At 39.2% G+C, this 24,726-nt stretch overlaps 1 protein-coding gene across 1 annotated transcript in view; it reads right to left on the bottom strand.

The window, feature by feature from the left end:
• Positions 1-3,773: 3,773 nt before the first annotated feature.
• Positions 3,774-24,726, bottom strand: part of LOC149281544 (dual specificity protein phosphatase 3-like) — a 72,888-nt gene continuing 51,935 nt past the window's right edge. Inside the window, exon 3 of the mRNA XM_089499177.1 lies at positions 3,774-3,979. Within this exon, the coding sequence (XP_089355303.1) occupies positions 3,774-3,979 (206 nt within the window). The remainder of the gene's footprint in view (positions 3,980-24,726) is intronic.

Raw genomic sequence — 24,726 nt, 5'->3', positions numbered from 1 at the left:
GAAACATCATATAGAGGATATACTTGATTCACATATATTTGCGGAAAGCACTATGATTTTTTGTTTCTTTTTTGTTTCCATATATTGATACATGATTTTGACACAACGAATAGAGACTGGTATTGTTTTTCGTTTATTTATATTGCACATTATATTGATGTAATAAGTAATTTACTGTCACTTTTATAATTATAGACGCACTTTATTATATTTTGTTTATTACTATAGGTATTTTGGGGTTACCCTATTAGTGTCTGCAGCATTATTCATATTCAGTTATATATATATCTATATAATTTTCTAAAAATAATTATTTAATTATACAAATATTTAGCGCCTGATCACTATTATTATTATCACCATCTTAAACATAAAGCTGTTTGCCATAAACTCTGTACCATTATCAGACCTTATACATTGTATGACTACATAGAAGGCTGTGTTAGCAATAAACCTTTACGTAGCTAACACTGCATCACTCTTGTTTTTTAGGAAATATACAAATATTGCACCAGAGTAATCATCAGTGAATGCTATTGTATATCTGAAACCCTCTTTAGCTGGTGGTTCTATAGAACCTGCAAAATCAGTCTGTACTAGCTCTAATATAGCTGTGGCTCTTGTATCTCTGTTCCTGCTCAGATTCTCTGTTCCTGCTCTGAACAAATTTTCCTTGAGTGCAGACTTCACAATTTAGATTAGACTTATCAATCTTACCCCTAATTGTCATTCCTTCTACCACATTTTGTAACTATAAATATAAAGAAAACACCAATCATGTGAAAAGTGAATAAATGAAGTCAAAAATAATACCTTACAAGTTCTGCAGCTCCCAGTAAAACACTCCTCACAAATGATGAAATGGTCAGTATATCAGAAGTGGGGAGCATGAACATGTGGGAAAAAAATTAAACAAAAATTAAACAATAGTGTAATAAGTTCAAACGAAAATAGTATGTATATGTGTAAGGTGCACTCACAAGTGTAAGATCAAAAGAAGGTACGTGTGAATTAGTGCTGGTCAGGTTCTATGTGGGCAGTAAGGACGCCAGGGCTGGCTTTGGGTTGTGCAATTATATGCCTGTAGTTTTATCTCTTGCTATGTTTCCATACATTATTATTGTATACCTGCAAATACGAGATTTGTATGTCTGATTCTATGCCTCCAGTGCTGAGTTCACATGTGAACAATAATAACAATATATATATAATTGCTAACAGCAATCAGCTAGTACATGCTGGAATCTGGGCATGCCTGGGCATGATAGGAGTGTGATTGCTGTTAACAATCATATATATATATTTTGCTGTGTTACTTACTTTAAATAAAAGTGTGAGATTTTTTTTATGGTGGGGGGTCATATTTGGTTTCGGACAGGTAAATGCTGGATATTCGGTTTCAGTCCAGAATTTTCGTTTCGGTGCATCCCTAAGCCAGACAATGAAGTGGTAGGCCTACACCACATCAATGTTTGGCTTAGTATATAGTGATAGGAGTTATGCTGCACTATTATCAGTGTCTGGCTCAATGTATAGTGATAGAGATTATGCTGTACCACCGTCAAATTTCTGCCTCAGTATATAGTGTTAGGTGTTATGCTGTACCACCGTCAATGTCTGCCTCAATATATAATGATAACAGTAATGCTGTACCACCTTCAATGTCTGCGCCAGTATATAATGATAGAAGCTATGCAGTTTTAAAGTGTTTGGGGGGGGGGTGCCACATACAGGATCCGCCCCAGGTGCCAAATACTCTAGGTACGCCCCTGGCATCGCCTCTTCTCAGCGCCACACCAGTTGTCTTTTTCCCATCTGCAAGTTCCATTAAATGTTTCTCCGGTTTAAAAGTGTCATAAAAGCTCTTACATTTTCTAATGTCAGTAATTATATGGGACGTTGCTCCTGTATCCACCATTAGTCCTTTTGGTTATTCAGGCAAACCTTTCAAAATCATTGCAATCAACAGTCACTTAATGTTTCTCCAGCATTTCTCAATAGAGACCAAATTAAAGTCTTTCCCTTCCAGGATGTCTTTCCTATAATTACCCTGAATACAACAGGCTGGAAAAATCGAAGGAGATCTGATAGAAAACTACCTGACCCCAAGGCCCCTGAAGGGGTAGGTCCAGAATTAGGCAGGACCTGTAGGGGGGAAGGGGGAACGAGCCTTCCGCATTTGTCTTAAAATGTGAGATGAACTTAAAACAGATTGTGTTTGTTTTTGTAATTTATATTAATAACACACACATTATTGTATTATTCTTATCCATATTGAATACATCATTCAAACCCATAGTGTTGGTTGGAAAAATTATATGAGCCCCTAGGCTAATGACTCCAACAATATTACATTAGAGCCAGAACTCAGCAAACATTCGGTCCTTTCAATGAAACAAAATTGCTTTAACCCCTTCACTCACCTATGGACGTACCGGTACATCCATAAAATGCATCTCAAGAAACCCCTATGGACGTTCCGATACGTCCTGACCTTCTTGCAGCGGCAGGGATCATTTGAGAGCCTGGGCTCCCCTCTGTCAGCAGAAACCAGCATCTCCTGCTATAACAGCTGCTGGCACGAGCGCTGGAAAACTGTTACTATTTTAAATGCCCGATCGCACGATTGGGGATTCCCTGCTGAAAGTCATCGGAGGAAAGGATATCCCCTGCAGGGTCTGTCTGCTGGGATATCAGATCGCTCTGATGAGGCACTAATCCCAGACACTGTTTTGCCCAATAAATGAGGATACGGAATGACAGCACAACACACAGCAATTTCATCAATCAAAACTTTAATACGGAACTCTTACTACAGCAGATAGAAAATAGTTATGTGTGTAAACTTATATGTATTTATATATGTGTGTGTGTAAAACGAGTTAAACAATCAATATCACAGCAATGAATGCTATAGTGTCAAATGTCAATACATCACCGAGCGACATCAACTCACAAATTACCAGGGACTGGAAAACCCTCAGAACAGTCTTTTCGAAGAGCCACTTGTCTTGGACCCAAGGATCCCTGGATTCATCCTGGGCTGTCCGTGCACGTTCTTGCAAAAACTGCAGGTGAAGCTTCAGGTGAAGTTGGTAGCTGCGGCCTTAGGTTTTTATAGCCATTGTGGGGACTTTCCAGAATCTTCCAGGGGTGAGTGTCATGGTGTTAGCTTAGACAGAAAAACTGTTACTTTACCATTCAAGGGAGTAGTTAGGTTTTCTGTGATTTCTCCTTTTTATTTTTATCTGTTTGGTGTAAATGATCTGTTTAACATCTGCTTTTCTGTATGCACTGTGACTAGTTTTTGTTTATAATAAATATTCTTTTATTAATAAATATTCCTTTATTAAGCTCCTTTGTCTGGTAAAGACTCACGTTACCAGATTAGATCATTTTATCGGTAATTTGAAATCACATAATTATTGTGTTAAAGTATATTGTATGGGATTTTAGTATGATTCGCTTGGGGGACCAAGGCACCCCATGTATAAATTGTCTTGGTGGTGGCAGCGTTATGATATTAGTTATATCATTATAGTTAATTGCGGGTGGTATTAAGGGTGGATATTTTTATCACTATTTGCGGTATAGGGCAGACAGTTAATTTTAACCCTTTTACCACCAGAACCAAGTCACACGTGCGCTTGGAGTAGGGTGCGTTCGTGACAGTGGTCTGAACTAGTGTTCTTAGAGAAATGTTTTTGAAATGAGTGTTTATGATAATATAGTTGAGCCTTATATCTACTATAACAAAATAAACGTATATGTAGTTAAGGTTTGTGCTCGCCCTCTGATTTCAGCTTTTCATTAAGCTGACAAAGCTGCTTCAGAAAGCCATCATTGGGTCCAATCTCCCTCTTCTGTCGAACAGTGGAGATAGCAGTTCTAACATCCATATTGTGATGCAGCATAAGATAAGCAATGACCAAAGTGGGAGAACGACTGTAACCCTCACGACAATGGACAAGCACACGACCTGAATAGAGGAAAAGAAACATGCTTCAATAAAGAAATATGTGCGTACTTATTATATTGCGCATTAACAATGTTGAATCATATGAGGTGCCGTTAGGGACATTATTTCAGTTTTTTATCTCACATATATCATATAGTGAAACGCATATATCATATAGTGAAACGCATATATCATATACTGAAACGCATATATCATATACTGAAATGCATATATCATATACTGAAACGTATATATCATATAGTGAAACGCATGTATCATATACTGAAACGCATATATCATATACTGAAACGCATATATCATATACTGAAACGTATATATCATATAGTGAAACGTATATATCATATACTGAAATTTTTCATATATCATATAGTGAAACGCATATATCATATACTGAAACGTATATATCATATAGTGAAACGCATATATCATATACTGAAATTTTTCATATATCATATAGTAAAACGCATATATCATATACTGAAATTTTTCATATATCATATAGTGAAACAGATGGAGTGAAATTTGTATATATATAGACTGAAAAAACGCTTATATCATATAGTGAAACAGATGGAGTGAAATTTGTATATATCATATAGTGAAACAGATGGAATGAAATTTGTATATATCATATAGTGAAACAGATGGAGTGAAATTTGTATATATCATATAGTGAAACAGATGGAGTGAAATTTGTATATATATATACTGAAACTGGTCATCAGTCACATGATCATGACCCTGCCAGGTTGACTCCGCCTCCTAGAGCTCATTCTGCACTTGCTGGTAAGCAGTGTAGGCCTCTGCATTGAACTGGGTAAGTTTTTCTTCCCATTGTTTTTGTACATTTGAGCCCCTTTGCTTAATTTGTGATCATTTTCCTCATTTTGAATTGTGTATTATATACATTTATGTTAGTATCTGTGAAATGGTTTTACTGTGGTTCAATTAGTTTCATTGCTAATGCTTGTTCAAGATGGCATGATGCTATCATGTGAGGTTTTGGATGGGGGTTCTGGGGTGAGATGGGGACTTGCTTGTTTTGATCTTTTTTGGGCATGTGAATTAATGATGATTTTGGGGGTTCGTGGGGTTACATGTGGATGTGCTGCCTTGAGATGGTCTGTTGTGGGATTAGTGGTTTTGGGAGGTGGAGGAGGTGTTTGTTTTTATTACTTCAGGTTTTTTTTTAATACATTTTGCCATTTCATTATGTTTCTTGTTGTGTTGGGTTTTTAAATTTTTCTTTTCCTTTTCAGGCTCTGTGTAGGACTTGTTTTTCCAGACACATTGAAGATTATTTCTAAAAGGTATGTGATGCATTAACCATTCCTTAAATGTACAGAACACAAAACATAGTGACATATAGGGGGCACATAGTGAAATACAGTGGTACACTATAAATATAGGGACACACAGGGTGGTACATAGACAAAAATAAGGACATCAAGTATAGAGACACAGGAGGACACAATATAAATATAAAAACACATGGGGGCACAGAAACATAGGGGCCCACAGACAAACAAAATAAAAACATAGGTACACAGCGTCACACATATATACAGGGAGACACACAAAGACACTCATAGGGACACATAGAGACCAATACGCACAGGAACACACAGGGTTACATAGAGGGGTACGCTTGAAAAGTAGTTCATTTGCATATCAAAATACAGGTAATGTCATAGACATGAGGAAACCTTTTCCTAATTCATGCATTTGCTTACATATCTGTTGATACAATGTATAGATTATTCTTTATCATTATTTACACATTTAATATGGCTACATCACATAGAGAGTGGCCTTACTTTGTGAATTACAAAAGGTAGAAAATACCTACAAATTGTTGCGTCTCCCATTCCAAGTGTCACTTCTTGCTTGAGCTCAGTATACTTTTGATGCTCAATTTCTGATTGATTTATCTTTATTTTTTCGTTGTTTTTGAAGAAGATTTTACAGTTTGGTCACCCTCCATGTCCTTGTTCCTGGAGCTCAGTTTACCCCCACATCTTACAGTGTATTAAAGATATTAATATTGTAATTAATGACTTTTTTTTTTAATACATTTTTTAAAGCTATTTTAAAGACGACCATCAATAACCTTTGGACACCGCATTTGATGTTGTAATACTTTATTTTTTTTATTTGATTTAAAAAAAAGTGTTTTTGTTCATTTATATTTCATTTTATTACATTTGTAAATACAACAGATGATACTTTGGAATTCTTATTAGAGTTAAAGCAATGCTTGTCTGCAGTACAAATACATGCTTTCTCAAATGATTGCAACATTATTGAAAATCTAAATAGGAAATTAGACGATTACTTAAGAATTTTAAGTGCATAATTGTTTGTTTGCACTCTGTGATAATTCTTTTTTTAATTTTTTACAGGCTCAAATCCCATTGGAGGACGCCTATTGGAGACCAACATTTCTTAGCTCCTCGCTTGGTAGTGACTGGCAGGCGGGGATGTCCAAGATATGATATAAACATGGAACATATTTCTGCTTTGTCAACTCTTGGTTTTCGTTGGCAAACAATTTCTAAATGTTTTGGTATTAGCCGTTGGACTTTCTATTATCATAGCCAAAGAACTGGATTTTGAAGACCCCGGTTATCAAATATTTCTGATTCTGAACTTCAAAATCTTATATGTGAAATTCTCATCACTACTCCAAAATGCAGGAGAAGTCTATCTAATTGGTAGCTTAAATGCAAGACAAACTCGAGTTCAGCAGTGTTTAATGTTTATTGACCCGGTTGGAAGAACAATCAGAAGAAGATCAGCTATCCAGAGAAGAGTTTCTAATGTATTATGCTCTAATCAATTATGGTAAATTTTAATTTAAGAATTTTATATTTTGTAATAAAAAATATAATATTGTATAATTCCCTTAAAAATTGTAAATATATGATATATAAATTATATAATTATACCATGCTTACGATCTATCCATTGTCTCAATTATTATCTTTGTTAACATGTTTTTCTTTCTTAAAATGGTAACAGCACATGAAGAGAGTCCTTACATTTGTGAATTAAATTCATCACGCTCTGCCCCCGTCCCCCAGACTTACCACTGCATCCCCAGACTCCATGGTGTCTAGCGGGGGCAGCCACTGGATGTGCTCAGTTATACTGGTGCTTCCTGTATCTCGTGAGCCCCTCCGTTTTTCAAGTTATTTTTCTCCTGTGTATCCTGGTATCTGACCCTGGTCTGCTTAAAGGTTCTCATGTATTTCTGGCTATCCCAACGACTCTGAGTACCTCTGGCTTCCTGACCCCGGCTTTCTCAACGGCTCCTGTGTACCCCTGGCGTCCCGACCCTGGTCTACTAAACGGCTCCGCCCTGGCCACCCGTGCTTACAGCTTACGCCCTGTTATCCTCACCAGGCCCCTTGTGCGCGTTCTGTACTGAGCAAGTGTGTTCCATTCCTGCATTCCGGATTCCTCCTGGTAAGACGAACGGTACAGTCAGAAGTGATTGAGGCACCTCCATTTTTCATTCATCAGTAACAGAAGCTTTTATCAATTTTCTTATTCATTAAACACACCGGAGGCAGTGGCAAGGGACAATGGGCACTTCGGCAGGAGGGGCGGCGCTTCTACAAGTTGTTCCAGCGCCGCCTTCTCCTACATACTCTGTGCTCGAAGGGAAGGAGGGCGGGACAGCCCTGGGTTCAGTTGAAGGGGCGACGCTTACAGCGCCTTCTCCTTCAACAGAGAGTAGTAAGGAAGGCGCGGGAGGTGGATCTTCAGGCATGACGTCATCCCTATAAAACCTCTGAGCACCCTTATGCTGCCTGTACGCTGATCCCGGATTGTTCTTTGACCCTGCCTATTGATTGCTGCCTGGACCTGACAACGGATTGTTCTTTGACCCTGCCTATTGATTGTTGCCTGGACCTGACCACGGATTGTTCTCTGACCTTGCTTTGGATTGCTGCCTGCCTAGACTTTTGGTTTGCCTATTGACTTCCTCTCAGTTTCTTGGGAATCTCTCTAGACGCCCCTGCATATTGGACTCCTCCCTCGCCCGCACCCCAGGTACCTCATGGTACCTTACAACAGGAGATGCGTTGACTACAGCTTCCTCACCTCATAAACCACATAGGTAATTTAGGTACACTCTATTCAGGTATACGTTATGAAAGTGAATAAAAAAACCTGTAAATATTCTGGGGAAAAAAAGAATAAATGAAAAAAATTTTTTTTTTTTTTTAAATGCATAACACGGAGCTTCAACAGTGAACATCCTCTCTGTGAGGAGGTAGAATACAAAACTAAGCTCCGTGAGGAAGCGGCAGTTGGAAGGAGAGGAGCTGAAAGCTTGTGGTTGTGTACTTCCTCTCTGAGTGTGATGAATTTAATTCACAAATGTAAGGACTCTCTTCATGTGCTGTTACCATTTTAAGAAAGAAAAACATGTTAACAAAGATAATAATTGAGACAATGGATAGATCGTAAGCATGGTATAATTATATAATTTATATATCATATATTTACAATTTTTAAGGGAATTATACAATATTATATTTTTTATTACAAAATATAAAATTCTTAAATTAAAATTTACCATAATTGATTAGAGCATAATACATTAGAAACTCTTCTCTGGATAGCTGATCTTCTTCTGATTGTTCTTCCAACCGGGTCAATAAACATTAAACACTGCTGAACTCGAGTTTGTCTTGCATTTAAGCTACCAATTAGATAGACTTCTCCTGCATTTTGGAGTAGTGATGAGAATTTCACATATAAGATTTTGAAGTTCAGAATCAGAAATATTTGATAACCGGGGTCTTCAAAATCCAGTTCTTTGGCTATGATAATAGAAAGTCCAACGGCTAATACCAAAACATTTAGAAATTGTTTGCCAACGAAAACCAAGAGTTGACAAAGCAGAAATATGTTCCATGTTTATATCATATCTTGGACATCCCCGCCTGCCAGTCACTACCAAGCGAGGAGCTAAGAAATGTTGGTCTCCAATAGGCGTCCTCCAATGGGATTTGAGCCTGTGAAAAATTAAAAAAAGAATTATCACAGAGTGCAAACAAACAATTATGCACTTAAAATTCTTAAGTAATCGTCTAATTTCCTATTTAGATTTTCAATAATGTTGCAATCATTTGAGAAAGCATGTATTTGTACTGCAGACAAGCATTGCTTTAACTCTAATAAGAATTCCAAAGTATCATCTGTTGTATTTACAAATGTAATAAAATGAAATATAAATGAACAAAAACACTTTTTTTTAAATCAAATAAAAAAAATAAAGTATTACAACATCAAATGCGGTGTCCAAAGGTTATTGATGGTCGTCTTTAAAATAGCTTTAAAAAATGTATTAAAAAAAAAAGTCATTAATTACAATATTAATATCTTTAATACACTGTAAGATGTGGGGGTAAACTGAGCTCCAGGAACAAGGACATGGAGGGTGACCAAACTGTAAAATCTTCTTCAAAAACAACGAAAAAATAAAGATAAATCAATCAGAAATTGAGCATCAAAAGTATACTGAGCTCAAGCAAGAAGTGACACTTGGAATGGGAGACGCAACAATTTGTAGGTATTTTCTACCTTTTGTAATTCACAAAGTAAGGCCACTCTCTATGTGATGTAGCCATATTAAATGTGTAAATAATGATAAAGAATAATCTATACATTGTATCAACAGATATGTAAGCAAATGCATGAATTAGGAAAAGGTTTCCTCATGTCTATGACATTACCTGTATTTTGATATGCAAATGAACTACTTTTCAAGCGTACCCCTCTATGTAACCCTGTGTGTTCCTGTGCGTATTGGTCTCTATGTGTCCCTATGAGTGTCTTTGTGTGTCTCCCTGTATATATGTGTGACGCTGTGTACCTATGTTTTTATTTTGTTTGTCTGTGGGCCCCTATGTTTCTGTGCCCCCATGTGTTTTTATATTTATATTGTGTCCTCCTGTGTCTCTATACTTGATGTCCTTATTTTTGTCTATGTACCACCCTGTGTGTCCCTATATTTATAGTGTACCACTGTATTTCACTATGTGCCCCCTATATGTCACTATGTTTTGTGTTCTGTACATTTAAGGAATGGTTAATGCATCACATACCTTTTAGAAATAATCTTCAATGTGTCTGGAAAAACAAGTCCTACACAGAGCCTGAAAAGGAAAAGAAAAATTTAAAAACCCAACACAACAAGAAACATAATGAAATGGCAAAATGTATTAAAAAAAAACCTGAAGTAATAAAAACAAACACCTCCTCCACCTCCCAAAACCACTAATCCCACAACAGACCATCTCAAGGCAGCACATCCACATGTAACCCCACGAACCCCAAAAATTATCATTAATTCACATGCCCAAAAAAGATCAAAACAAGCAAGTCCCCATCTCACCCCAGAACCCCCATCCAAAACCTCACATGATAGCATCATGCCATCTTGAACAAGCATTAGCAATGAAACTAATTGAACCACAGTAAAACCATTTCACAGATACTAACATAAATGTATATAATACACAATTCAAAATTAGGAAAATGATCACAAATTAAGCAAAGGGGCTCAAATGTACAAAAACAATGGGAAGAAAAACTTACCCAGTTCAATGCAGAGGCCTACACTGCTTACCAGCAAGTGCAGAATGAGCTCTAGGAGGCGGAGTCAACCTGGCAGGGTCATGATCATGTGACTGATGACCAGTTTCAGTATATATATATACAAATTTCACTCCATCTGTTTCACTATATGATATATACAAATTTCACTCCATCTGTTTCACTATATGATATATACAAATTTCACTCCATCTGTTTCACTATATGATATAAGCGTTTTTTCAGTCTATATATATACAAATTTCACTCCATCTGTTTCACTATATGATATATGAAAAATTTCAGTATATGATATATGCGTTTCACTATATGATATATATACGTTTCAGTATATGATATATGCGTTTCACTATATAATATATGAAAAATTTCAGTATATGATATATACGTTTCACTATATGATATATACGTTTCAGTATATGATATATGCGTTTCAGTATATGATATATGCGTTTCAGTATATGATATATGCGTTTCAGTATATGATATATGCGTTTCACTATATGATATATGTGAGATAAAAAACTGAAATAATGTCCCTAACGGCACCTCATAGAATCAGGATGTAAATACAAATCTCATCAATGGGGTACACAAAGGTTTGCATTTAGGTTTGATTTAGTTTTTAAAATTCTGACCATTAGTTACTCTTTCCTTAATACAGTTTTGCATGACATGTCAAAATATACGATTAAGCCATAGAGTACCGTGGATATTACTGTTTAGTCTCTAGACCTATGGGTTCCAAAATTGCTACAAGTTTATGACATACTGCGTGTTTAGGAATATATTTCCTGAGTTTTTTTAGATAGAGTTTTTACTTTGTAATTGTGGGGATAAGGCTATCTTCCCTCTGTCAGATAAAATGGGCGGACTTTACACTTTAAAAGGAAGTGAACTCATATTAGACACATTAATTCACTGGGCTGCTAGAACAATTGCAAATAACTCCTGAGGAAGCCGGTTATCCAGTGAAGCGTGTTGAGAGAATATATCCTTGGAGAAGAATTCTGCTGCTGGACGGTGGATCTTTTCTTTTCCCTGCTTCACCCGGACTCTGTTTTTTTTGCACCTTTACACATAATTTGATATGTTAAACACTCTTGTAAGACTAAATATTTTTAGAAGCAAAGAATTAACAAGACTTTTATGATAAGCCAGTTTTCCTGTATGGATATAAGAGTGCAATAATTACCCGTACCAATACAGTCGCTTTATTGTTTTACAATATCACACTATTGCCTGTATGTCTTTCTCCTCTGTGTTTGTGTGCCTCACTGTGAAGATTGGCTACTGTTTTGAGTGCTGGAGGGAGCTGCCACTGTAGGAGAGTATATACTTATATATATATACACACACACACTCATGGTGTGTTTGCTTTTTCAAAGGTCTGAATATACCTGAAAAAAAGATTAAAGCTATTCAGAGAGCACAAAGGGTATCCATAAAATTTTTGCAGGAAACATTTCGAGAAGCCTCAGGTAAAAGATTCACATTTTTCAGTATACTATACAGCTAGCGCGCAAGGCTCCAAGACTTGGTGTGCTCAGAGCCGGCCTTAGGTGTTCTGGCGCCCTGTGCGAACTACTCCTCTGGCGCCCCCCCCCTCACTACCCCCCCATCTGCCCCTTCAAACTAGCCCCCCTCTGCCCCTTCAAACTACCCCCCCCTCTCCCTACTTCTCCTTATCCTAACTTACCTTGAGGAGTCCTGCCGGCATCTCATGTTGAGCGCCGGAATAGTCCCCATGGATATTTTTTTATAGCAGTAAATTTCAGTAGCATTGGATCTTTATTATGATGTAAGAAATGTTGAGACACGCTATGGGTGACAATTCCATTTCTAATATTGCGACAACGTTCTGATATTCTAACTTTTAAACATCTTATCGTCATACCTACATACTGTAAGCCACAAGGGCATTCTAGTAGATAAATTAAATTTTTTGAATTACAGGTAATGCTGCAGCGTAAGTTGTCTACGCGAATCGCTGCCCCAGCTACACACCAGGGGTGGGGGGGAGGATCCAGATCCAGGTCCCCTGCAGCCGTGGGGAATCTGGATCTTAGTCGTCTCATAGTCAGACCCCGATTATAAGACGAGGGGTATTTTTCAGAGCATTTGCTCTGAAAAAAACCTCGTCTTATAATCGAGCAAATACGGTAGCCACTTTGAAAAAATACACTGATGAAAAAATAACCCCATGTGGTCTAAGATTGTTCAAATTACCTACCACCTACAGAGAAGATGGCGACTTCATGAATGATTGGCACAACCAATTAGAAGGTTGTACCTTTGGCCTCATGAACCTGTTAATTCAAAAAAAGAAACAACTAGTACTAGATTTGAGGACACTCAGGAATTTAAGCAGAACTCTGTATTCATTCAAAGCAAGGTAGAGATGGAAACAAACAAGAGACAAACAGGATTATGCTAAAATTACACAAAAATAAATCATCTTTGTTACTCACCTGTCCTCGGTTCCCAGGTTGCCGCAACAGGCGCCGCGGAGGAGAGGAAGACCCCCCTCCAATGCACGGCCACCTCCACAGCAGCCGCCACGAAGGAGAGGGAGACCCCCCTCCAATGCACGGCCACCTCCACAGCAGCCGCCACAAAGGAGAGGGAGACCCCCCTCCAACGCACGGCCACCTCCACCGCAGCCGCCACGAAGGAGAGGGAAACTCCCCTCCAACGCACGGCCACCTCCGCAGCAGCCGCCACGAGGGAGACCCCCCTCCACCTCACGGCCACTTCTGCTGACGTCCTCCGAAGTGCCGCGCAGGAGAGGCAGACCTCCTGGCTCACGGTGTCCTGCTACTGCGCTCCCTAACTGCAGGCCTTTATGAAGGGAGACTTCACCACACTCAAAATGGTCGCGATTCCCGGACACCAGAAGTGATGTCATGAGGGGCTGATGGGAGATTCAGACTTCCTCCGCGGTTCTCCATTTAAACCCTTCAGACCTGTTACACCTTGCCTTCTGATGGTCGTCTATGCCTTGTGCTAGCACCCAGATAGCGTTTACCTTCCTGATTCCTCTGTTTGACCTCGGCTTGCCTGACTACGTTGTTTTCCTGTATCCTGACCTCGGCTCGTTTATTGTTTATCCTGATCTCCTGAATCCTGACCTTGGCTACGTTTATCGACTATCCTGCTCTCCGGAATCCTGACCTCGGCTTGTATGAACTGTTCTGTCCTGGAGTCCACCTGACTATGGTGTCTCCTTACTACTTGTACGAGACAACCTTTATGGAAAACCAATCACAACAAAGAATACAGAACCCATCAGCCCCTAAACAAATATCCCACTAGAGCACCATCAATTTATGACACACCTCAACAATCACCAAAAGCTCGGAATACAACCAACCACAAACTAAGGAGTAGGTCACCACTAAGGAAGAATTTGACAATCCCCTATAGTGAAGTTTTAAAAAATAATAGATTTTATCCGTTGTCCCGATAGGCCCATCACCACAGAAATAATTACAACAACAAATAAAACAGAAAAAGAACAAGGCATTTTTAATTTGACAGATAAATCTTTTAACCTCATACAAATATCCGTTTTAAGTAAAGGTCTCAAATATGCGCCCACTCGTAATTTTAATCATTTTAAAGCTTTTATCGATCTTAATAAATCACGAGAAATGTCACATTAAAAAGATTGTATAAAATGAAAGAGGATGAAGCTTTAAGCACGATAAAAAATAGAAGTACCGTTGAAAATATCTCAAAAACAAACTTAAAAGTTAAATCAAAATTCTGTCCATACCAATATAAATCTCGTGCAATACAAACCTTTGATAGGCTGGTCCTTAAAGATTTAGAAAAAATGTAAAAGAATAAATATGATTTTAATCATTTTACTAGTAAAGAAAGAAAAATACTTAAGGAATTATATGAGGACAAAAAAATTGTCGATAAAGGTGGAGGTCTGGTCATTTTAAGCAAAAAACAATATGAGGACGAAGCATATAAGCCGTTAAACGATAATAATGTATATAGAAAACTGAGCCACAACCCCATTGAACAAATAAAAGATAAAACTTAAGGTTTTGCTGTGAAAGGGACTACTAAATCAACTTATCTCAAAAGAAGAATTTAATTACATAAACAACACCAATCCAATAACACCAGTGATCTATTTCTTACCAAAAATCCATAAGAATGAAAGGAATCCCCCTGGACGTCCTATCGTGTCAGGCGTTAACTGTCCAACTTATCTAAATACATTGACATTATCCTCCAACCAGTAGTAAAAAAAAACAAAAGCTTATCTAAAAGACACAATTATTATTATTATTTTTTTTTTTTTATTAGCAAATTAAGTAGTAGATCACAACAGGGATATCGCCAGCATATATTGATTACATCAGATTTACATTACAATAATTCAAATCTAAGTTGTTCCTATTGTGAAACTACTTTCATTCATTCATCATTCATACAACATATTTCTTGATCACGTCATTGGTAGGAGGGATTAATTGCAATCATGTGTCTCACCTAAAAGGAGTCAACACATGAAGTGATGTGAAGGGATCGTTGGTGTGAGGATAATAGACTAGGACTTGTAGTCACTCTCCACGTCTAATTTGGTTTGTTTGTAAAGATATCCACGGAGCCCATATTTTATCACAGTGTCAAATTTTTTGACATCGTGAAAAAATATTTCTCCATTTTACACTGATAGTTTATTTGTGTAATGATATTATTCCAAATCAAAATATTTGGTTGTTTCCACTCCCTAGCTATACATATTTTGACTGCCAGTAAAATATTAATGCTTAGATCTCTTTGGATTTTTAATTTATAGGGAAATTCTAAATGAAAAAGAAATGTTAATGGAGAGAGTGTCCAAACAGATGACGGAAAGGACCCAGCGCGCCCAAAGATTGTGTGCAGGAGTTACGGTGCAGTAGTGGAGTTGGACAGGGCCTGGTTGCAGGGCGACCACACTCACCCAGGTGTTGAGCACCTAGGGTTGTGCAGCCACATACCAGCGCCCTGACATAGCAGCAGATGTAATCCTGAAGGAAACAAAGTGAAATCCTGAAGGCACCCAGGAACAGGCATGAGACTTCACGCAAGATTCATGTGCGGGATGCTGCAGGCTGGGAGTATGGAAGCTAAGCAGAGAAATATAGCAGAAACATAACAAGCAAGGGACAGGGAGACCAGGCACGAAACATAACCAACAAGATATACATTATTACAGAGCACAACAGTGAACAAGACAAGAAATAAACATAACCATACAAGATATACATAATACAGGGCACAACAGGGAATAAGACAGGACACCCCGCTGCCGGGGAAACAGGACAGGACACCCCGCTGCCAGGGATACAGGACAGACAGGAGGGACACATAAATACAGAAACTAGCCTAGGACTGTTTGATAACTATTGGAGATTCCGTCACATCTTATGGCCATAGTATGCTTAGCCCACCGCTACGCCAAAGTACTCCAATGACGGTGGGTCCTAACGCTAATCCCTGCTGACAAATATATACGAAACAAACCAAACATGAAATCCAAACACATAGCACAGAGACATACCTTTAGACTGCAGACTGAGACAAACAGAACACACGGGTAGGGCACACCTTATAAAGGAAACAGAGATGAAGCAAAGAGCTGAAGCAGAAGCAAGGAATGGAAGATCAGAACAGAGCAAAAGGAAATCCAGGAATGGATTGAAGCAAAACAGGGAAACTGAAACAAGAGTGAGATATGCAGCTCTGCAGCCTGGGTAGGACGTGACAGAGAGAACAATTTCTAAACCAAACAACTCTTTTAGTAGGTTTTCTGTTTTTTTGTTTGAGTGTCCCAAGTTTCTCACAGTCCCACCAAATGTGTATCAAAGTTCCTTTCGATTTATAGCATCTCCAACATCGCTCGGATGTGGTTTTATACATTTTATGAAGCTTAGAAGGCACTAGATACCATCGGTCTAGAATCTTAAAATATAATTCCTGGAGATTGATACAGTGTATTGCTTTTCTTGTGGAAGACCAAGCAGTAAACCAAGTTTGTTGATCTATGATCTTTCCTAGATCAGATTCCCATTTTACTATAGTGCTAGACTTATCTAACGTTTTTTCTTTATCTAGCATATTTATGATTTTTGAGAGAAGTTTGTTCTTATAGTTTGCTTCTAATAGTCTATCCGTTACTATGGGTGGAACAACTTTAGAATTCAAATAACTTTTTAGCCTCAAATACGTAAACTTTTCTTTGCTCGTCAACCCATATTTAAGTTGAAGATCTTCAAATCCCATTAAATGTTCTGAAGCCTTAATGTCTATTATCTTTTTTATTCCCGCCTCCAACCAAGATTTTAAATTTATATCGCTGATTTCTAGCTGTAGAATTTCCAAAGGAGTAGAGGAAGAGATTGAAATATCTGCTATAAATTTTCTTCTAATTCTAGAAGATATTTTAAGAATCCCTGTCACAATAGGATTTGCAATATTTAAGTTTTTTAGTTTCCCTGGAGATACCCAGTATAACATCAGGGGTTCTATATTATTGCAAGACCACTTCTCATAATTGTACTATCCTAAGTTTTTTTCTTTTTTTGTTTTCCAAGCATAAAGGTGGGAAAACATACACGATTCGTATATTTCTAACAGATTTGGATAATTTAGTCCATCATAAGTCATCTTTCTTTTCAATGTCTGTAACGAAATTCTAGATTTCTTGTTGTACCATACAAATTCTGAGAATATTTTATCGAATCTACGTATAGTAGAAATTTGAATCTGTAAGGGAATTGTTCTAAATAAGTAGATTCATTTTGGTAGCACATAGGCTTTCAGGACATTTATTCTCCCCATCCATGATAGCTCTATTTTAGCCCACTCCGTAAATTGTTCTTTTAAATCATTAGCTAAATTTCCATAATTAGCGTTTATAATTCTGTCAAAATCTGTCGTAAATTTGATGCCAAGATAATCTATATAATTTTTCCCCCAATCAAAGGCTAAATTGTCTTTTAGACACTTTAATTGATCATCTTCAAGATTGACAGTTGTTATTTGTGTTTTAGATATATTAATCTTATAATTTGAATAGGAACCATATTCCGTAATAATTTTAAGCAGAGCAGGAATTGAAGTATGTGGGGATGTAAGGGTTAAGAGAACATCATCTGCGTATAGTGTAACTTTGTAGTTCTGAGAATTTACTTTTATTCCCTCAATCTTGTTAGACATACTTACCATTGTGGCAAATGGTTCTATTGTTAATATATACAATAATGGTGCTAGTGGACATCCTTGTCAAGTTCCGTTTTTTATATCAAAATAATTAGAATCCAAGTATCTTCCAGATACTTTAGCTTGGGGAGAATTCTATAGAGCCATTGTATTGTTAAAAAAGGAACCCACTTTGCCAAAAGTTCTTAAAGATTCTTCTAGAAATGACCAACTAACCCGATCGAAAGCCTTCTCTGCATCTAAGGCCAAGAATATTGTTGGAGTAGATCTATAATTTACCTCATAAGATTGAAAATTTTTCGGGTGTTGTCTTCTCCGTTTCTTCCTGTAATAAAGCCTGCTTGATCCGGATGGATAAGATCAGGTAACTCCTTCTTTAATCTTTCAGCAAGTATTTTAGAGAAGATTTTAGAGCCTATAATTTTTCACACTGATAGGGTCTTTCCCGGGCTTTTGTATAGGGGATATTGTGGCTTGAAGCATCTCTAGTGGAAATTTATTTTTCTGATTTATCTCCGAAAATACTCTCAGGAGTAAAGGAGAAATCGTCTGCTCCAATGTCTGATAAAATATGGCTGAATATCCATCCGGGCCTGGGGCCTTTGTTTTTTTTAAATTTTGGATAATATCTTTAATTTCAGTTAAATTTACTGGTTTATTTAGCCGAGTTAGTGCTTCCTTAGATATTTTTGGGAGATTTAAACTAGCTAAAAACTCTAGTAGTTATTGGATTTATTTGGTTTGTTTTTTCTAATTGTGCAAGCTTTATGTAGAGGTCTGCTAGGTCTAATCCTCTTTTTTTTTTTGATCTGGGATCCTAGTTTAATCAAATAACCTCGTAAAGTAGCTTTCATAGCACACCATAATATAGCATCTGGCACGTCCTTAGTATCATTTTCACTCAAAAAATTTTGTTCTAGGCTTATTATTTTGATCGTTACAGATAGAAAGGAAGACTGGTGCATGATCTGACCAGACTATATTACCAATATGGGAAGTCTCACATATTTTTAAAGTTTTGCCGTCTGTTAAAAATGAGTCTATTCTTGAGTATGAATGATGTACTGCGGAATAGAATGTATAGTCTTTCTCATTTGGATTTTGTACTCTCCAGGGATCATATAAATCGTTCTCATGCAAAAATTTTGAAAAGGCGACAGACGATGATTTTATTCTAGAATCTAATGTAGTTCCGGGCTTTATACTTTTATCCAATCTATAATCTTGGACACAATTCATACTGATGCCGGTTCAGTGCTCAGTTGTTTTTACAACTAGCTGTATTATTTACCTGGTGCGTACCTGTTTATTCATGTTGATTCCTGTTACCGACCTCGGCTTGATTCCTGACCACGTTAACCTCTCTGCTCCTGACCCGGATTGTCTGACCATTCTCTGCCTGCTACCTGGTACCGACCTCGGCTTGATTCCTGACCACGTTAACCTCTCTGCTCCTGACCCGGATTGTCTGACCATTCTCTGCCTGCTACCTGGTACCGACCTCGGCTTGATTCCTGACCACGTTAACCTCTCTGCTCCTGACCCGGATTGTCTGACCATTCTCTGCCTGGTATCCGGTACCGACCTCGGCTTGATTCCTGACCACGTTAACCTCTCTGCTCCTGACCCGGATTGTCTGACCACTCTCTGCCTGCTACCCGGTACCGACCTCTGCTTGATTCCTGACCACGTTAACCTCTCTGCTCCTGACCCGGATTGTCTGACCATTCTCTGCCTGCTACCCGGTACCGACCTCGGCTTGATTCCTGACCACGTTAACCTCTCTGCTCCTGACCCGGATTGTCTGACTATTCTCTGCCTGCTATCCGGTACCGACCTCGGCTTGATTCCTGACCACGTTAACCTCTCTGCTCCTGACCTGGATTGTCTGACCACTCTCGGCCTGCTACCCGGTACCGACCTCGGCTTGATTCCTGACCACGTTAACCTCTCTGCTCCTCACCCGGATTGTTTGACATTTCTCTGCCTGCTACCCGGTACCGACCTCGGCTTGAATCCTGACCAAGTTAACTACTTTACTCCTGACCCGGATTATCTGACCATTAAGAGACTGATCCATTTGCATCCTGCATCCTGGTTTTCCAAACGTAACAATTCCAAATCTTGTTTTGAAACTGATTCAGGAACTCCTCTAAGTCTTATGTTTTTCCTTCTTGATCTGTCCTCTATTTCCACTTTTTTTTCCAGTAGAGTCAAGTTTCGTTTCAACTCCGAGTTCTGCTTTTCCATTACTTGCAATTTTTCTTGAAGTTGTTTAATTACATTAAGTTGAACTTCCAAATTGCCCGATATTTGTAATATATCTTGTTTTAAAGTCATGGTATTTTCTCTCATTTCTTTGCTTAATTTGTCATATAATTGAGTAGTATTTAAGACTGCACATGTCTGGGGAGTATCAACAAGAGAGACACTTAAGGTATCATCCATAACAGTTCCTTCTGAAATGGTCAATGAATCGTTATTTGAATTTTTTTTTTGTAGTGTTAGGAGATTTAACTGTATAAAACGAGTTGATTGATTTTGATTTTTCTGAAGATTTTTCCGTTATCTGATTCTTATCTTTTTTGGGAGCCATCTTTAATTTAAAATATTCCACGTTCTTTAGAAGCCCAAAGATATGCAAGATTTAGCTACCGGTGTAGTATTTCTATTTCTTCGTCCTCTTAATAGACATTTAATAGGTACTGAACATAGAGGTGGATCTTTCAAGTAGATTTTATAGTTTCAAGACTAATACTGGTCTCCAATCATAGCTTGTTTAAAGGACTGAATATAAATGTTTTAGAGATTCAATATATAAGCAGAGGGTGTGTCAGATCTTTGTGTTAGGCAGAGTGGTGAAAATGTGCGAACAGAGAATCTTAATTGCTAGCAGGAGGATTTAAGGAGTTAAGTACGTCCCTCTTTAAGGTGTTCCAGCAATAAGCGTTGCTTAATGGTCTTTCTTTATTGGGAAATTAACTTTCACTAGATGGAAGGGTACAGTTCAGTCCCATATATTAATGTGTCAACATCATCATAGGTTTCATAAACGTCTGTCTTTTCTTTGGCAACAGCGTATTCTAGGTATATTGACCTCTTTTACAGCAAATGAAATGCCATATATATTATAAGTTATTCTTTGTTGATAAACTTTAGTCTTGAATTCCAGCTCAGCAAGTATCAATATGTTCTTTGCAACGGCTTATTAATCATTGTTCAATGTCAATAAAGAGAGAAGCAAAAACAAAGGTCTTTTACTTAGCTTGCTGAAATTCTCTCTGAGTGTGCGTTGGAACACTGTAATAGTGCCGATCTCTACTTTGGCCGCGGCCGATTTACCCCTGGTAAGTTGCTCTTGAGTGCCGTGTTGGACCGTGCTATGCTGTTACTCAGCCGAGCGTATGATCGGCACTTTCGGCTCTACTCCGCTCTGCTCCGCTTTAGCTGGGGGGCAAGATTTGTCCGTCTCTCCGGCTCCCTGGTCTCCGGCTCTCCGACTCCCTGGTCTCCAGCCGCACCCTCAGCCTTCTCTAACCCTCTCCTCCCAGTGCACCATCACCGACGCAGGACATCGCGTCACGTACCTACGTCATCACGCTTTCCTCCCAATTTATTGCAAATTTTAAAGAATTTTAAGTGGAATACCAATTTTATTATGGTGACATGCGACGTTCAGTTCTTGTACACGATAATTAACCATAATCTGGGCTGTCAAGCAGTAAAAAACCTTTTAGAATCAGATGAAAATTTTCCTCCTATTTTTATAGATTTTTTAATAGAAGCCATTAGGTTAATTTTGGCAATTAATTATTTCTGGTTCGATGATTCTTTATTTTCAATTAACAGGCACTGCTATGGGAACCAAGTTACGCCAATTTGTTCATGGCGGACTGGGAAAATGACGTAATTTGGACCAATAACAAATGGAGTGCAAGCTTGGTTACATATACATTATATATATATATATATATATATATATATATATATATATGACAATGTGGTTTTTTTTATTTGGGGAGGCCCCGTACCAGATCTTAATGATTTCTTAACATTTTAAAAAACCAATAATAGGGGAATAATCCTAACTTCTAATTTTAGCCAAGATAGTGTCAATATTTTAGATTTAGATATTTATATAGAGGACAATAAAATCAAAACAAAAACCCATTTTAAAAAAGTATGCACAAATACTTTTATGGACCAATCCAGCTGCCACTATGGTCCTTGGTTGGAAGCAATACCCAAGAGCCAAATGCTACCAATTAGAAGGAATTGCACAGATACCCTTGTTTTTAAAGCACAAGCGGATTGAAAAAAAACCCCAAATGTTTAGAAAAAAACTACAATGCACAGAAAATTCAGCACACAATAGCCAGCATAGAAAACCTAGAAAGAAAAGATTTAGTAAAATATAAAGAAAAGCCAGATAAAACAAATACTAACTTTATTTTACCTATAGTAACTGATTTTAATAATAAGAATACCATTTTTAAAATTATTTTTGGAATATTCTAAAAGAAGATGACATTTTAAGAAAAATACTCCCAAAATAACCCAAAAATAGTTTTTAGAGGCGCACCTAATCTAAAAATTTTATTAACAAAGAATTTTACACGCAAACATAGGGATACGAAAGGGATGTTTTTTAATAATGACAAAGGTTTTTATAAATGCAATACTTGTTTAGAGTGTAGATTAACTACTGTCACGCAAAGAAAACAAAATATTTTTGTTTTGTCAAGTACAAGTAGTTTGGAATCGCGGCCATCTTGATGGTGGCGTAATCTACCTTCATAAAGTCCCGCAGTAGGTGAGTTCGCCACTAGAGGACGTGCGAACACTGAAGCTGGACGCCGTGTACCAGGAGGTCTGCCTCTCCTGCGCGGCATTTCGGAGGACGGCAGCGGAAGTGATCGTGCGGTGGAGGGGGGTCTCCCTCTCCTTCGTGGTGGCTGCTGCGGAGGTGACCGTGCGTTGGAGGGGGGTCTCCCTCTCCTGTGCAGCACTTCGGAGGACGGCAGCGGAAGTGATCGTGCGGTGGAGGGGGTCTCCCTCTCCTTCGTGGCAGCTGCTGCGGAGGTGGCCGTGCGGTGGAGGGGGGTCTCCCTCTCCTTCGTGCCGGCTGCTGCGGAGGTGGCCGTGCGTTGGAGGGGGGGGTCTCCCTCTCCTTCGCAGCGGCTGCTGTGGCAACGTGGGACCCGGGGACAGGTGGGTAACAGTACCCCCTCTCAAAAGGGCGCCCTCAGGGCTACCACCAGGACGAGAAGGACGTCTAGCGTGAAACGCACGAATCAATCGAGGCATGGAGAGGCGTGCGGCTGGTAGCCAGGAAGGCTCCTCAGGACCGAGACCTCTCCACTGCACCAGATACTGTAGGTTTCCTTGCTGGCACCGGGAATCGAGAATGACCAGAGGAATGTTTCTCTCAGAAGGCCTCCTGGCAGTGCCAGCAGTGGAACGTTCGCCTCGGGTAAAATGGTTGCAGACCAGAGGCTTCAGTAAAGAGGCGTGAAATACCCGAGGAATGCGAAGTGTTCTGGGTAGCGAGAGTTCATAAGCCACCGGGTTGATCTGACGTAGAACCGGAAAAGGCCCAATAAACCGCGGGGCCAATTTCATGGACGGAACCCGGAGTCTCAGGAATCGTGTAGATAACCAAACCCTATAACCAGGTCGATACGATGGATTGGAAGAACGTCTCTTGTTGGCCTGGCGTTGCTGGAACTGAGCCGCGCGTTCCAGTGCGGAATGAACAGAAGCCCAAGTACCCCGGATGGAGGCAAGTCTCTCCTCCAGATCCGGAACAGGTGAAACCGGTAATGTGTCCGGGAGAGACTGCGGATGGAGACCATAAAGACAGAAGAACGGGGAGATCCTAGTGGCCTCCTGGAGCGTGTTGTTCCTAGCAAACTCAGTGAACGGCAGTAGATCGACCCAATTATCCTGGTGGTCGTTGATGAAGAGACGTAGGTATTGCTCCAGATGTTGATTAGCTCTTTCAACCAGCCTGTTCGTCTGAGGGTGATATGCCGATGAGAAAGCCAGGGTGATGCCCAGGGACTTAGTAAAGTCACGCCAAAATCTTGCAATGAACTGGGTACCTCTGTCCGACACAATTTCAGACGGCACTCCGTGGAGTCGAACGATCTCCAGGATAAAAACATCTGCCAGAGTAGAGGCGTTGGGAAGCTTCTTGAGCTGAATGAAGTGAGCCATTTTAGAGAATCGGTCAACCACCACGAGAATCACGGTATGACCCTTAGAAAGCGGCAGCTCCACAATAAAGTCCATGGCCACATGAGTCCAAGGCACCGAGGGACAAGGAAGCGGCCGCAGAAGTCCAGCAGGACATGCACGGCAGGACTTGTTGGCCGCGCATTTGGTGCATGATTGGACAAAGGCCGTAGTGTCCCTGCCCCAGTGGAGTCACCAAAAAGTCAGAAAAATCAGATCCTTAGTGCGCGCCACTCCAGAATGTCCCGAGGTTCTGGTGCCATGGAGCGTGTGTAGTACAGGAATACGCAAACTAGGGGGCACAAATAGTCTCCCTGGAGGTAAGGAGGCCGGAGCTTGTCCTTGAGAGTGAGATATGCGATCCAACAAAGGGGTGTAGCCACGTAATCGAATAGCAGCGATGACTTTGGACAAAGGGATAATGGGTTCAGGATCCCTACTCTCCTCCTCCGGACGCGTGTGCATGCGCGATAATGCATCTGCCTTGGTGTTCTTTGAACCTGGACGGTACGTCAGCACGAATGGGAATCGGGAAAGGAACAAAGCCCACCTGGCCTGGCGCGGATTGAGGCATTTAGCCGACTCCATGTACTGGAGGTTCTTATGATCTGTCAAAATCAAGGTAGGTACCGAAGCTCCCTCCAGCA

The sequence above is a fragment of the Sceloporus occidentalis genome, unplaced genomic scaffold, assembly GCF_023333645.1.
Source record: "Sceloporus occidentalis isolate IW3139 unplaced genomic scaffold, rSceOcc1.0.p SCAF_130, whole genome shotgun sequence".
NCBI lineage: Eukaryota > Metazoa > Chordata > Lepidosauria > Squamata > Phrynosomatidae > Sceloporus > Sceloporus occidentalis.
Note: the sequence above shows the minus strand (reverse complement) of the source record. Positions and strands in the feature narration are given on the sequence as shown.